This window comes from Gymnogyps californianus, chromosome 9, assembly GCF_018139145.2.
Source record: "Gymnogyps californianus isolate 813 chromosome 9, ASM1813914v2, whole genome shotgun sequence".
Taxonomy (NCBI): Eukaryota; Metazoa; Chordata; class Aves; order Accipitriformes; family Cathartidae; genus Gymnogyps; species Gymnogyps californianus.
In genome coordinates, this window is record NC_059479.1 from 551,014 (window position 1) to 566,074 (window position 15,061).

Sequence of the window (15,061 nt, forward strand, 5' to 3'; positions counted from 1 at the left end):
CTGCCGGCTTGGCCCCGGCGATGCCGCCCGGGGGTCCCGGGACAACCCGGGGTGAGGCTTATCGGATGCCACCTAAAGGCACCCGGCATTGAACCGCCGGTCGGAGGGAGCTGTGGGTCGCCGGCACCCGCCGCAGCCCTGCTGCCGGCTGCTCTGCCCATGACCTCAGCAGGAACGGCATCCGCAGCCGGGTGCCGGCACCGCCGCCTTGGCCCCACGCCGGCTGGCGGCCGCGCCGGGGCAGCTCCCCGCATGCCTGGCCGCCCCCGCGCCGCCTCGCCCTGCGCGCAGGCACTCGCCCCCGACAGACATGCCAGACTGCAGAGGCGCGGGCTCGGCTCCGGCACGGGCTCCCGCTGCATCCCCCAAGCCCCGTCTGTCGGGCCGCCGGCAAAACCCCGTGTAATGCCCCAGAGGCTGGGGGCAGATTCGGGAGAACAGCCCGGACACCTGCAGCCACCAGCCCCGGGGCGCAGCACCCGAAATCAGGGGCGCCCGGCGCAGGCGGGACTCGTGCAAGCTCTGACAAATCCTCCAGGAAGAAATTAAAAGCAGAAGGGTGCTCCCCTCCCCTCCCTAGCAGCTACTCCCAGAAATGAGAAAATTAGGCCATTTCTAGGCAGGGGAAAAAAAAAAAAAAAAAAAAGGATTATTTTAAAACAAGCCAGCTCTGCCGTGACTGGCACAGGGACATCGCCGCTGACTGTGACGCAGCCACGGTCACGGCTTCAGCCTCCAGCTGCCGCCCGGCGCTGGCTGCTCCCCGGGGCACAGCGGTGAAGCAGCCCTGCCCCTGCCGCCCTGTGTCACCGCAGGGCGGTTTGCAAAGCCTCGGCGCTCGGAGGCAGCGGTCAGCAGACGTCCGCAGGGCCGGGGTGCACGGCAGGGGCCCGGGGAGTGAGCCAGCACCCTCCCCGGGCCGGCAGCCGCAGCACTGCGCTGTCACAAGGACATACGTCAGCCCATCCCGCGGATCAGTCTGAGACTCCTGCAAGAAAACTGCACCGCTTCACAAAACGGACATGAAGGGGAAGGCGCCAGGGTGGCACCGCGAGACCGAAGGCTGGAGCCTGGCGCAGCGGCCACGGCCAGGTCCTCTGCCGAGGACCGTCTCTGGCACAGAGGGAGAGGAGCGAGCAAAAAGTAAACTGGGACAGTGGCAACCGGCACCTGGGAAAGCAGAGCATGGGCCAGATGAAGGACGAGAAAGCTGGAATGGGAGGGAGGCGATGGCTGGGCCCGTAGGAGGATGGCTGCCCGCGGAGACTGAGCCCCGTGGCCGAGGGACCCCACGGGGCTCACTGCAGAGCGAGAGCACCGCAGCACAGCGACTGACGGCACTCCGCTGCCAGACAAGGGTGTCAACGCAACTGGAGAGAAACGGCCTCCGGAGGGGCCTGAGCGAACCCTCCCGCGCGGAGGCCGGGAGGAGGCACGGCTGCGGCCTCCCGGCACTCCCCCGAGGAGGGATGCTCGCCCTTGCATCCTTTTGTTCCGCGATGCAAAGACTGTCTCCACGTGCTCCCCACGTGCACACCAGAGAGATTATGTGACCGCAGGGCTACCAGATCCTCTCCCGTACCAGTACACACAGTGCCTGGAGCTTCCTCCGTCCCTTCCCTGTCGTCTCTAGCGCTGGCGGCCCTGAGCCTGGCTGAGCGCGAAGTGGTCGCAGAGCAGGAGCAAGGCATCGAACCGCTGGAGCCGCTGCAGAGCTTGGGCCAGGAGTGGGATGGTGACCGTGTCTCCCGAGCGGGTGAAGTGAGCGACGAGCTGCTCGAATCCAGATATCCGTCCCAGCAACTGGGGCGCAACCCCCAGCTCCAGCGCCACGTGGCTGAAGTTCTTCACACCGTTCAAGGAAGGGTCCAACAAGAAGGCAAGTGACTGCACCAAGGAACGGGGCAGCTCTGCTACCGGGAGACCTGGGGCAGCAACACAGCAAAGCTGGGTTAGAAACCAACCTGACCGGCTAGGATAAGGGTAAACGGGGCAGCCAGACTCCAGCCCCTGTCCCAGCCGAGCAGGTGAAATACCTGCCCTGGCAGGGTGGCATCTCCTCCAATGTCACTTTCAGAGCTCAGCCACATGGAGCTGGCTCAGTCCCGGGGAGGCCGGTAACTGGTGACAACTGGGCATCCATCCGCCACCCACCTCCAGGCCGTTCAAGGCAGTATCACAGAAAATCTACCCTGTGAACTAGCACCAAAGGCCACGAAAGTCAGGTAAGTCCCTGTGATGACTGGCACCTCCACGTAGCCGCGGTGGGCTTCTGGAGGAGCTCCCTTCCAACAATCTGCCTCTCTCCGCTACCCCAATACCTGGAGAACAAAGATGAGGCTGGAAAGACACTTACCCTTCGCTGTGCTGCTGATCTGAGTCACGAGGCTCTGGGCATCATCCACCTGGCAAGACAAAGACCCCCAGGTTGATGGCAGGCCAGTGAGAACAGCAACGCCTGTCACTGCTCCCAGGGCCGTTACGGAGGCTCAGAGGAACGGCGCTTCTCCTTCCAACGCTACCATCCCACGGAGCCAACGACCTCCTCGGGATGCTCCAGGGCAACCCAGCAAACTGCTTCCATAAACGGTCACCTGGAGCTAAGCTGTTAAACGCATCTCTCTGCCAGACATTTTCTGAGCCTCAGTGATGTTAGTCACCGGGTTCATTACGAGCTCACCAGAGAGGGAGGAGGAACCAGCTCCCCCCGCTGCCAGGTCAGCTTTCTGGAGAGCAAGAGGACAGGAACCACTCGGGAGCACATCAGTTAAAGATATTCTTATACATTCAATGAACTGACTCTGGTCTTTTGGGTGTTTGAAACTGCCCCAGCAGGTCACGTCTCCATGGCTGATGGCCTGTTGAGTGACACATCACTAAACACCTGGCAAATAATTTTTGGTAATTACCAGTTAGTCCCAGATATTAATGAACCTTAGTCTACATCCCTAACCCACCGGCGAGCCCAGCACCCTGTGCCCGAGCCCCGGGTGTCCGGCGGCGGTTCGGAGGAGCAACGAGGCCGGAGGAACTTACCGGCTGCTCCCCGCTTTCGGCGGTGGGATTCGGGAAGGCGGAGGGCGGGCGCCGGGCCCCCTCCCGCCCCACGCCACCGCTCTCTGCCGGGATCCTCTGCGCCGCCCGGCTCGCCGCCTCCTCCGGCCGCTCGCCGCCCACAAACTCTGCCTGGGTGGAGAACTTCTGGAGGTCCAGCTCGGTGCACTCCACCGGGGCGTGCGGCCACTTGTGCTGCATCTCGGAGGCGCAGGAGGAGAGGGGGGCCAGGGCCTCCGCCGTGCCCGGCTGGCCCTGCCGGGGGTCGGAGGGTGGCAGGACCCCGGCCAGGCAGTCGCCGCGGCCCGAGGCCCGGATGAGGGGCTGGCTTTCCAGGAGGCTCTTGCCCAGCTGGGCTTTGGAGGCAGCGCTGATGGCGACGGCCGGCGGCAAGTCCATCTCCGGCTGGAGAGAGGGGAGCTGGAGACCCACGGCTTCCCCGTCCGAAATGAACTGCACTGCTTCCACGGGGCCTGAAACCAGAAACCGGCACGGCTCAGCGAATCCCCGGATCTGCCCTAGCCCCTTCCGGGGGTCCGCCAGCCCTGTTGTTAAACCCACTGGCCCAGGGCCTGCAAGCAGAGCTGGGAGCACCCTGCCAGAGGCCAGACCCCTGTCCCCTGCACCACCACTGAGCAAAGCCGCTCTTGTGCCTTTCTGCAAAGTTTTGAGTGGAGTCGATCCCTCCCCCAGTCGCAGGGAGAGCAGGAGCGGGCTGGGGGGATCGGGAGCCGCAGGGGCTGCGCACGAGCATTTCTGGTACAAGGTCTGCAAGCGTTTGTCAAGAGAGGTCCCACATTTCATGTTGGTGAGACTCGGACACTGTCCAGCTCTGTCCTCCCTGCTTAAGGGCATCTCAGTAGGCCCTAGACCGTGCGGGCTGGAGCCCAGCACCAGCCTCCCTCCCTCCCTCCCTCCAAAGAGGAAGGCGGCAGGAGCAGGTACCTTCTGCCTGCCTGTAGCAGGGGCTCAGGTTCTTCACGCCCAGGCAGCAGGGACCAGACATCTGCTCCTCACACAGGAATCTGCCGGGCGCCGCCGCGGTCGGGAACATTGCTTGCTGGCCCGAGAAGTTCTGAGTCCTCAGGAAGACTTGGAGGATAGAGGAGAACCAGTCTGAGCAAAGGCTTGGCTTGCTTCCCCAGCACGTCCTCAGCCGTGCGGTATGTCTGCTGACGAGGAGCCGGGAGCCAGCAGCTCCCTGGCACGCTGCTGGATGCCAACGTGCCCCAACCCCAGCCACCAAACCTACTGCCCTCTTCCCTCAGCAGTCCTCCGGTCCTGCCCTGCAAAGAGCCACTCAACCTCAGCCCGGCCCCGAGAAACCCCAGGAAAAGAGGATCGCCAGCTCTGACTGTGAAATGGCATTCTCCTCCTACTGATTACGGTACTAAGGAGGAGGGACACGCCTCCGTGTCTTTGAGCAGGCAAAGCACGAGAGATGTAGATGTAAAAAGCAGGATGAGGTGTTTCTTCTGTATGAGCAGAGGAACGCTTGGGTCACTGTACGCTGCAAGAGCAGCAATGCTAGGGGCAATGCTCTACGCAGCAAGGAGGGGGCCATGGGCACGTGTGAACAGCAAAGGGAGGAGGAGGAGAAGCGCTGCAGGCATTGACTCACCTCGCTGGCACTGGCTCTTCCAAAACCGCTTGCAGTAGATGATGGAGAGTGCCAGAAGCACCAGTACGATGATGACCAGGGCACTGCTGGTCACTGCAAGAAGGGCCGTGTCCTGCGGCGGTACGGTGGGGATGGCTACTTTCACCAGGTTTGTTCTGGACCGACCTGCAAACACACCAGCCACAAAACATTGGAGCCTACCCCAAGGCTTGGGCCACCCCCTCCCCGCCCATCCCTCTTCATACGCAATGACCGTGCCTCCTCCAGCAGGTCCGTGGGACAGCAGCTTGCGTTGCTGCCAGCGGAGCAGGCTGGCCAGCAAGTAGGATCAGTGAAAGGACGGTGCACATCCGAGTGCACGCCTTCGACACCGTCACGACGACTTAGCATGCACCGTGAACCTGCTCCACCGCGCCCGCGCCGCCCGCCCTACCCCAGAGCAGCTCGCCCGCCCGCCGGCGAGGGACGGCACGTACACTGAGGCTCGGAGGAGGGTGTCTGCTTGGTGCAAGGGATGCACTCCCAGTCCAGCTGCCCGCTGATCCGCGCCTTGCGGTAAAACCTGCCAACAGAGCAGAGGGTCTCAGCAGCGCACGGCCCCGCGGCAAGCCCCCGAGCCCCCGCCAGCCCGGCTCTGGAGAGACAGGCGTGTCGTCAGTCCCCGGCAGCACAGGGAGAGCCGACCCCTCCCCACGCTCCTGCCCGGGCAGGCTGGGACGCCCCAAGGCAGCAGGTCTCCCCATCGCCGGCTGAAGCCATACCTGCAGCTACTTCTTCGTGTCTGTCGCCACTTTGGCCAAGGAGCGGCATCACTCGAACTGCCTCCCCCCGATCAATAGTGATCAATAGCTCCACGAAGCCACAGAAACACCCCCCAGCCTACAACTGCGTCTGGGAAGAGGCTCGTAAACCAGAGCCCCGACTCGTTCCTCTGTCCTGAGTCCCCCTGCTCGCCAGCACATGGTCTGCAAGCCCTCAGGCATTTCGCAGACTGGTCGTACACAGCAGTCCGGGAGTTCAGCAACTCTTTAAACCCATCGCCCAAGGCACGATCTGTCCTCCTCTTTGGGGACCACCAACTGCAGTGGTCTACAGCCACTCATCTTCCAGGGCTTAGCCACCCTGGTGTCCACAGGAACAATTCAAGCCTGGAAGGAGTTTTCTTCCACTGCTCATTCATGGGAGCCTCCAGGTTCCCTTCTTTGGAGCTACAAGGGGGCCATCGGATGGGTCTGATTTGCATGTCATTAGCATTGTCCTCAAAGCAGCAGCCCTGGGTCACCAGGGCTCCTCTTACGTCCCGTGTTCTGGGTGGCCTCAGATGAGCCCCCTCTGTCCATCCCCAACCCGCATGCTCCAAGGTGCGACCACCACGGCTCCGCTCGCGCCAGGATCCGGCCCCACTCACCCCGGCAGGCACTCCCCGCAGACTGCGTTGGTCGTCGCCGTGCAGTTGGACTTCTGGATGCGGTTGATGAGGGTGCAGGAGAGGCAGGGCTTGCAGCTCTGATGCCCCCAGCTGTCCTTAAACTTCCTGGGAGGGCAGGCAACGCACTGCGCATCCCCCCCGCCGCTGTCGCCGCAGTCCTGCAAGACACGAGGTCGGGTGCACGGCTGTGGCGAGGAGCCACTTCAGGTCCCAAAGCAGTACCGAGGGGAACGGTGTCCCTTCTTTGGGGCAAAGGGTGGAGGGGTTACCGCGCACGCGAAGGGTCCTCAGAACCCAGCCGAGAGCAGACGCCACCACAGCAGCTCCGACGGAGAGACGCGGGGAAGCCGTCTGCTGCCCAGCCGTGGCCCACCGGCCGCGTTTAGGGAGGAGGAAAGCTCTGGCAGTGACGTGCCCCAGGAGGCATCGCCTCGGGGGGGACACCCCCCTGGGTGCCCGGGCGGGAAGCGCGACTCCCACCGCAGAGGCTGGGCCGGAGCCCCCCTGCAGCCACGTCCTGCACACGTCCATCCAGCGTGCAGCCTGGCTGGGCAGCGCGGCTTCGCTCAGGGCTACGGACCGGGAGGAAATTTAGATTTCCATCGGCAAAAAGGAAAGAGGGCAACCCGAGCAGCAACCTGAAATCCCTTCCCACCTCCCACTTCCATCGTCTCGCCCTCCTATCCAGGGTGAGTGAAACTCTTCACCATCCCTTCCCACCAAGTCCCAGCTCTTCCCAACATGCTGGGACCAAAGACTGTCCTTCCGAAGGAAGGCTGGCAGAGGATTCGCCTAGCACTGTAAAAGCCTTGGTGCTAGATGATTCCCGGTCCTTCCAGAACAGCCGATTTACCTTAGAAAGCTCCTGCCCGGGCATGCAGTTTCTGCAGGGGGTGTGTTTCCCATGCTCATCCAGGTACTCGCTCTCTTGGTAGTCCATTGGGGCTGGAGAGGGGCAGGGAGCCTGAGGAGGAGAGGAAGAGAAGGCAGAGAGGTCACAGCCAGCCCCACCGCTTTTCAGATGAGCAGCGTGCCCTTCTCTGGGCAGAAGTTTCCACTCTGGCCAGGACAGCAGTCTGCATTTCTGGCACATCATGGATGTCACTCTGGCAGGAGGCGGCTGCCCGCTCCCACTGCACGGCAGGCTGCTCCAGCAGCTCAGGAAGGGCTTCCCAGCAAGGCTGGTGAGGAACCGCCTGGTTTTGCTGCCACGTCGCAGCCTTCATGATGGAGCAAATTGAATTTCACGTCCGGTGTTAAGGTAGACCCACCGATTGCTCAGGTCACCGATTCGCAGGAGGTCAGTGGACTTTGCCAGCCCCCACTGTAGGTCTGGGTACCCCAGACTATCGGTACAGAGCTCAGTCCCAGCAAAGTCCCAGCTTTGGGATCCGGCAGCCCAGCTCTGGCCGGCGTGGCTGCGTTGGTCTGACGTGACCAAACGCCAGTGGCCGGCCGTGTCCCCAGCAGAACGGGACACGCACCTGCAGCCCCGCTGCGCCAGCCCAGAGCCGCGCAGGCTGCCCAGGCTCTTGCTCCGCACATGTTCCGGCTCAGTGCGGGCTCACTTGCAGCAATCCCAGAGGACCGGCAGAACAAGCACCCACCTCCCTCAAAAACACCATCCAGAGCCTTCCCGAGGTGACTCAATGGCTCAGCTGCAGGTAACGGCTGAACTGCCCCGGCTGCAGTGGAGCCACGGTTTGCGCCTTCGGTGAGGGTGGCTCACAGGGGAACACGGGACCGGCATCTCGCCGAGAACAAGCAACTCGGAGCGAAGCTACAAAACTGAGCAATTTATTTGGATTTTTGGGGCTGTCTGTTCATTTCTGCATATTCTAGGTGGGTTCTTACCGTGATGACAGAAACAGAATAAAATCCACCCCCACTAGACCAATCTTCATTTTGCTTTCCCCATAACCTTGTGCAGCAAATCAGGAGAGAAACAGTGTTCAACCAGCCTTGGGAGCAAAACTCGTGAACTTCTAAACACCCACCAGGAACAGGGAACACCTGAAAATGCTCTTTTGAAGAGCACCACCCTGAACAGCCTGAACCACCGGGGAAAACCTGGCATTTCAACCAGAGCCATCCTGCTCCGCAGCCTCGGGAGGAGGAAAGGCTCGGCCGGGACGCCCGTCCCCTGCAAGGCTCTAGCAGCAGAGTGGGGAGCGGACTGCGGGGCCCTCGAGCACCCCCCGGCCCCTCCTGCCACAGCCCCCTCCCCTCCCATCCGCACCGTCCCCGGGCACCGAACACAACGTCCCACAGCAGCATTCCTCTGCAGGCTTTTTCTGCGCTCCTCTGCCTAATCCCCCACCACTCCCTCGCTGGCTGCCTTTTGGAAGCGGACACTTGGACGGGCTCCCCAGGCTCTGAACGACCGAGATTCATTCGAGATGAAGTCTGCCCCGGACGAGCATAGAAAGTGAGTCACCCCTCGCCGCAGCTCCCGCACATGGCTGGGTCTCATTAGCTGTTAGAAGGAAAGGCAGCGCAAGCCAGCGAGGATTGGCGATGAGGAGCTAAGGGAGCTAAATTTATCTTGCAAACATCTCGGGAGGGGCATGATCACAGTCTATAAATAGCGTAAAGGTTACTGACACTACCGAATAAATAAAGGAGATTTGTCACCATCTCAGAAGGTGGCGAAGAGGGAGCTCGGTGCCAGTGCCCTTGGAGAAGCACAGGGTTTAGCGCTGGGGCTCAGCTACAGGCTGAATGCAGTAGGAGAAATAAAAAGGGGGGAGACAGGCCCCAAACGGGTGACACACAACTGCTTCGGAGGGCTGGCACGCTAACGGCCCGAACCCAGCCTCTCGGTGAGCTCAGTGCCCGCACCCTGGCTCGCCCCCGCCGGCGGGTGCCTCGGCCCAACGCAGCGGGGTCAGCACTGCTGATGCTCTGGTCCGGAGTCCGGAGGTTGATTTAGGCTTTCACTCCTAACAAGAGCACGAGGCGTATGAAATAACAGAATTGCAGGCAACAGAAAAGGAGCCAAGACACCAGAGTCTGGAGAACAAGGGGACCGATTTTCACCCGCTCTCCAAAGCACCGTTGTAACGCAAGAAGTACTGGTGGTGGGGGAAAGAAAAAAAACCCACAACGTAAAAACCCCAAAACAGCAGTCTTTTTGGTGAAACTGTCCTGCGAATGCAACATGACTGCCTTCTCTCATATATTTATGGACTTTCCTGCACTTTGGAAGGGCCTGCAGCTAGCCATACATCCCTCACAGCCTATCTGTCTCCCCAGAAGAGGCACAGCTTCAACCAGTTTCCCAAATACAGAAAGTTACACAGGCAAAAGGAATCTCGTGCCAGTGCAACTCCACGCGCGAGGACATCTGCCAGCATGACGGTATCACTCCGGGATGGCGGGGGAAACGGCGCACCACATCCATGCCAGCAAAACTATTAAGCGTAGAGCAGGCCTGCTGTTTCTCAAGCCACAATATAATGATACATAGAATGAACGCTTTGTTGAATATCTGGCATGAAATCAAAGCTGTGGGATTTTTGTACTTCTTATTTTAACAATACCAGAACCAAGACATTTAATTTGTAAGTGGAGCATACATCCAAACCACACAGCACTGCCCTGCTAAAGCAGCAATTTCTGATAGTCTAATAAGCGACTAAAACAACTGGTCCTAATTAGCCAAAGTAAAAAACAAAAACAAACAACAAAACCCTCCCACCTCTTTGGAAACTACACGGGATCTCAAGGTGACTGCCAGAGAAAACAGATTTTATTTGCCAAAGAGGAATATAAACATGACATAGTATCAATGCACTTATAAGTTGGAGGGAAGCAAAACGTACTGCCATCATTTCAAGATGCATGAAATGTTCTAACTTAAAAATATCATGAATTTGTTAAAGGACTCTTTTATTGTCTCAAAGAGACATCTTGCCTGAGCAAGGCGAGCAGAGCGTGCTCCCCATTGCGTTATTACTCAAGACAGCAAAAACACGAGTTGCTGAATGAGTTTCACTGCATGAGAGAAAAAGCATCGCAGCAAAGCTACAGTGCAAGATGCAGTTCATTCACCTCCATAACAGTTCTGGGGCTCTGTCATTTTCTTTTTCCTGTGAAAATGTAATTTTCAAAAAAGTTCGATTATATGGGAATCTAAACTATTTCTTTTGTGTCCAGCTAATGGATTCTGGTAGGAAAAGAAGGCAAAGAAATCAGTAAGTGAACAGCTACAAAAAAAATCATCGGCGAAAGCGTTAGTGCTTCTGGTTCTCCCCGTCTGACCACAGCCCCGCAGGTACCAGGGGGCAGGCAGGGCAGGCAGGGTGGCACAGGACCCGCAGCAGGAGATGGGCCGGGCTGGTCCCTGCCCCAGGCGCGGACCCCGTCCCCTCGAGCCGTGGGTCTCTGCTCAGCCGGACAGGGGGGTGCCGAGACCCACCTTTAGGGGCTCTGACGCCCGCCCGCCGGCGGCAGCTCTTCCACGTCACTGCACGAGCCAGCGGGACTTCTACTCTGCTGCACCACAGACTAGCACAGCCAGGCAGTAACTGCATCTCAGATGAGATACTTGTATACATTGGAACATAAAACTAGAGAGCTGAAATCCTAAATAAGAACTGCAAGTGAAAAGGAGGGGGGAAAAAATGAGATGTTATCTGGAAAATATTACGGCATGCCTTGCGTTTGGCAGTGTCTAGTCCCAGTCTCTTGCTCAGTCATTCCTCTGCTCCTGCTCATTAGCCTGCACTCGTTTTGTCTGGACAGCATCTCTCTGTGCCTCCCTACACTACAAACCACGCTGGGAGCGGCTCTGCCACCCCGGTAGGATGCTTTGTAGATGAAGGACTGCTCAGAGAAGCAAAAATACAGGAAAAAAGGCTGAATCTGAATCTTTCCACGTGGCTTGGAAATCAGCAGGTTTTCCAACACGTTTGGAAATTCTACTCACAAGATTGTCCACTAACTGTTTAGTTTGGAGTGGCTGGGAACTTACGTTTGCTTTAGGTGAAAGCACCCCAAGCTCAGGCGGGAAGCACTCTGGGCTGGTCCCGTCTCCCTTCACCGCACGGCAAGAGCCCCCGAGTTGCAACGCTCACTGCCTACTCCTGCCTGCTTGCTCCAGCTGCAGAGGCAGGGATCTGAAACACTGCCAACCCCCCCGACACCGGACAGAGAGCAGCCCTCCTGCTTTTGCTGCTGCTCCCATTCAGCTTTGCAGAGTCCCACAGGGCCCCCACCCAGACAGAGGGTTATCCCCGCTCAAACGAAGGGCTGCCCCCGGCGCCGCATGCCCGTGGGGAGCGCCGGTTCCCCCCCCCCGAAGCAGGAGCCAGGCTACAAACTGTGATGGACGACCGAGACTCCAGAAAGGAGAATCCAGGGTCCTGGAGGAACACGACATCCCTCCGGTATGTGGATGACTTCAGTGCTTGGGCCCCCAGGGTTACAGCTACAGGGCTCTATTCCTGTATTCACTGCATAGAGGTTTGATAAATAATTATAGATTGAGACCATAACTACTGATTTTTCAAGTTCTGGCTGTCCACCTTGGGCACCCACGCTCTGCCTTATTAGATATCTCAAGTAAGACTTCCAAAACTCCTATCAATTTTCATAAAACCTTGGATTTCTATCTGGTTTGTGCCCCACCTCTGCTTCTTAGTAATTGTCACTGTCTGGCTTGCAATCATAGTTCAGTCTATCACCTGGAGGGCCTGGTTTGTTTTTTTTTTTTCCTCTGCAGTTCTCAACACCATCACAAATACAGTCATTACTGCACAGAGATTACACTGAGCAAAGCATCACGTAATTTGCATAACTGCTACAAATAGATTTGCAGTCGGTACTTACTCAGAACTACCTAAACGTGCCCTTAAAACTGCCTGACACCCTTTGATAGGTGAAGGCTCGTTGTCACGGGGCGAGCACACCACCGTGTGCCCCGGCACCCGACCCCGGCGAGCCCCCGCGCGCGCCGCCGCCGCCCCCCGCAAACCCTCGCGTGGAGGGGAAGGCCGAACCGAGCCCTGCCGCACCGCGGCCCCGGCTTTAAATAACGCGGCGAGGCCGGGGGCGGGCGGCGAGGCACGGCCGCGGTGCGCAACGCGGTGCGCCCCACGCGTGCCGGCAGGGCGCGGCGGGGGCCGCCCACGCGGGGGCCGCCCGTGGGGCCGCCCGGCTGGGGGTCCCCGCCGTGCCGGAGGGCGCTCGCCCACCTGCCGTGCTGCGCGGCCCGGCAAGCCCCGGCTCGCCTGCCACGCGCGGAGCCCCGCCGCTGCCCGACCCACGCGGGGCGAGCTGCCGAGAGCCGCCCGGCCCCGCCGGCGCCCCCCGCCGCCCGCCCGGGGGAAGGCGGGCGGCGCGCCGGGATATGCCCGGGCACGTCTCGGCGAGGGGCTCCGCGGCCCGCGGCCGCCCCGCATCGCCCCGCCCGGCGCCCCCCGGCCGCGGCAACCCCCCGGTCCCCGCATCCCCCGGCCCCCGCCCCCTCGTCCCGGTACCCCTCGGCGCTCGGAGGTGCCCGCCGGAGCCGGCCGCAGCCCACGTCTATCGCCGCCGCCGCCGCTGCGCTCCCGGGTGCGGGACCCGCCGCAGCCCCCGCCGGTCCCCCCGACCCCCGCAACCGCCACCGCCCGGCGGTGACACCGGCACCGGGGAAGGTCGGCACCGCCGCCGCGGGCCGGGGGGAAGGCAGGCAGGCAGGCAGGCAGGCAGGCAGGCAGGCAGGTGCGCGGACCCCGCGGGTTACCTGTGTCCCGGTGCCGGCAGGACGGTACGGGCCGGGGCCGGCGGGAGCTGGGCAGGCAGCGCAGGCAGCACCGGCGGGACTCCGCGTGGAGCGGAGCGCACCGCGTCCCGGGCAGCGCCCGCCGCCCCGCCCCGCCGCCTCTCATTGGCGGGCACCGCCGCCTGGGCGGGGCTGTGCAAAGGAGCGGCCCTTGCCGGGGCTCCTGGGAGTGGCGCCGGTCTGCAGCGCCGAGCACCGGGGCGGGCGGGGAGCGGGGGCCGGGGAATGGGGAGGCTGGGGCCGGGGAATGGGGAGCGTGGGGCCGGGAGCCGGGGGCCGGGGAATGGGGAATGGGGAATGGGGAATGGGGAATGGGGAGGCTGGAGCCGGGAGCCGTGGCCAGGGAGCCGCAGACCAGGCAGCCGCGCAGCGCCACACGGCGTCTGGGCAGAGCAACGACGGAGCGTCCCGGTGTTAACGGCCGCGACGTGAAAAAAGAGAAACCCCGGGCCGCTCGTGTCCGTGTGGGCTCAACAGCCACCGGCAGCAGCAGAGTGGGTGCTGTGGGGCGGCAGCCGGGAGCACCCAGGCGAGGACCGCATTCCCGAAGAGCTGGATTTGGTTGGCATCTCTTCCGCAGACTTCTTAGGGACGCTGGAAGAGCCCCTGTCCGGCCACCCCTCGCCATCAGTGCGAGGGCACGCACACGATGAATGAATGAATTTACCATGGCCGACTGTGGCTCTGCACAGCGTGGGTAGGCAGGCCGACCGCCGCGGCCACGGGGCTTCTCTCGCACTCAGAATTAAACTTCTAACGGCGCATTCGGCGTGACTCACCCCTTGAATCTTTGGGGTGGTTCAGGGGAGTGATCCTGGAAGTATCCCAGGATTGTTGTGCAAAAGACTTACTCCACCACAGTGTTTACCGAACTGCCGTGTGGAATCTAACTTTGTTGTGCAGGAGGGAGCTTATTTTCCCAGTAGTACAGACCTTGGCGCTCTGTCTCCAGTTTATCATGCCTCCAAACTAGTTAGCTCTTAAGTTTTATCTGCCAGGCCCGTTGCACAACCTTGCTGTCTTCCCAGGCTTTGGGAGGTGGAGGCTAGGCGGAGTTAGTGCTGCTGATTCCGGTGGCTTGGGCAGTAGCTCTCAGTAACGGTTCTTGCGCGAGGATGTGTACCTGAACTGTGTTTGGTGTTAAACCTGTTATTTTGGGACATTCTCCCCATTTCTCTCTCTTTTTTCAAAATTCAAGGAATCTCTCTCCAGCAAATGCTTTTGAGAAGTCCCAGAAGTTCCCCACCATCACTGCATAACAGCTTCTGGAGAAGCTAGACTGTCAGATTGGAATAACTGGAAGGATTTTATATGAAATTCAATTAAGCAGTCAAAACTTCCTCACTCTTTTCTCGCTAAGTCTTCTGATTTTTCACAGCCCGGTGCTTCAGCCAGGTTAATGATGCAATCTCCACAGGAAGAAAAGCTCAACCGGAGTTGTTCTGTAGGGGGATGAGGATGACTTCATCTTTCACATGGGGCAGTTTGCCTCACGCGGGTCCGTGTCTGATGCAACTGGCCTGCACTGTAACGCTGCTGCCCCTCTTGCATCACGCAGACGGCAGCGTGCAAGCGGCCGGCGCTGACGGCGGGGCTGCCTCGCATCAGGGCTCGAAGGCAGCCGGGACAGTCAAGGACATAAACACCAGCTTTTGCACTTTGGAAGGCTGATGTAAGAGTTGTTTAACTGAGCAAAATTACGTCAGCAGAGGTCATCTGTAGGATTTTTTTTCCCGCTAAGAAGCTGATTGAGACAAGGTGAAAGATTTGCAGCAGAGCACCCGGCACAGCACGCCGGCTGGCTGATGGGTGGTTATTCGCAGAGCTGCCCCAAGCCCCTGTGGTTTGTGGCGGTTTGTGGCGGTTTGGGGGGGTTTGGGGGGTTTGTGGTGGTTTGTGGCGGTTTGTGGCGGTCCCGCTGGCAGCTGATGCCCAGCGCTGCTGCGGTGCTGGGAAGCTGCACTGCAATGGCCAGCCCGAGCCCCCAGGCTGAAGCGGGCAGCCCCGCTCTCGCCCCAGCTCCATTGTGTGGGGTTCTGCTGCCCTCCTTTGTGGCCTCACGGGAGCCAGAGAAAACTGCCCATAGAGCTGGAAATGCTGTTACTGGGGTGGGGTTTTTTTCCCAGTCTGATCAGCACCTCACAGCCACACACACTAGCACCAGTGCTGCCCCGAGGACAGCTATGAA

The 15,061-nt window shown here is 60.4% G+C and overlaps 1 protein-coding gene across 1 annotated transcript; it reads right to left on the minus strand.

Moving 5' to 3' along the window:
* Positions 1–1,105: 1,105 nt before the first annotated feature.
* EDA2R (ectodysplasin A2 receptor) lies at positions 1,106–12,861 on the minus strand. The gene is made up of 9 exons (XM_050901901.1): positions 12,835–12,861; positions 6,958–7,068; positions 6,084–6,262; positions 5,152–5,237; positions 4,676–4,840; positions 4,000–4,146; positions 3,037–3,527; positions 2,357–2,405; positions 1,106–1,925 (listed from the first exon to the last, which is right to left on the minus strand). Exons 2-9 carry the CDS (start codon positions 7,042–7,044, stop codon positions 1,630–1,632), a joined length of 1,500 nt encoding a protein of 499 aa, XP_050757858.1. The 5' UTR covers positions 7,045–7,068; positions 12,835–12,861; the 3' UTR covers positions 1,106–1,629.
* Positions 12,862–15,061: the final 2,200 nt, after the last annotated feature.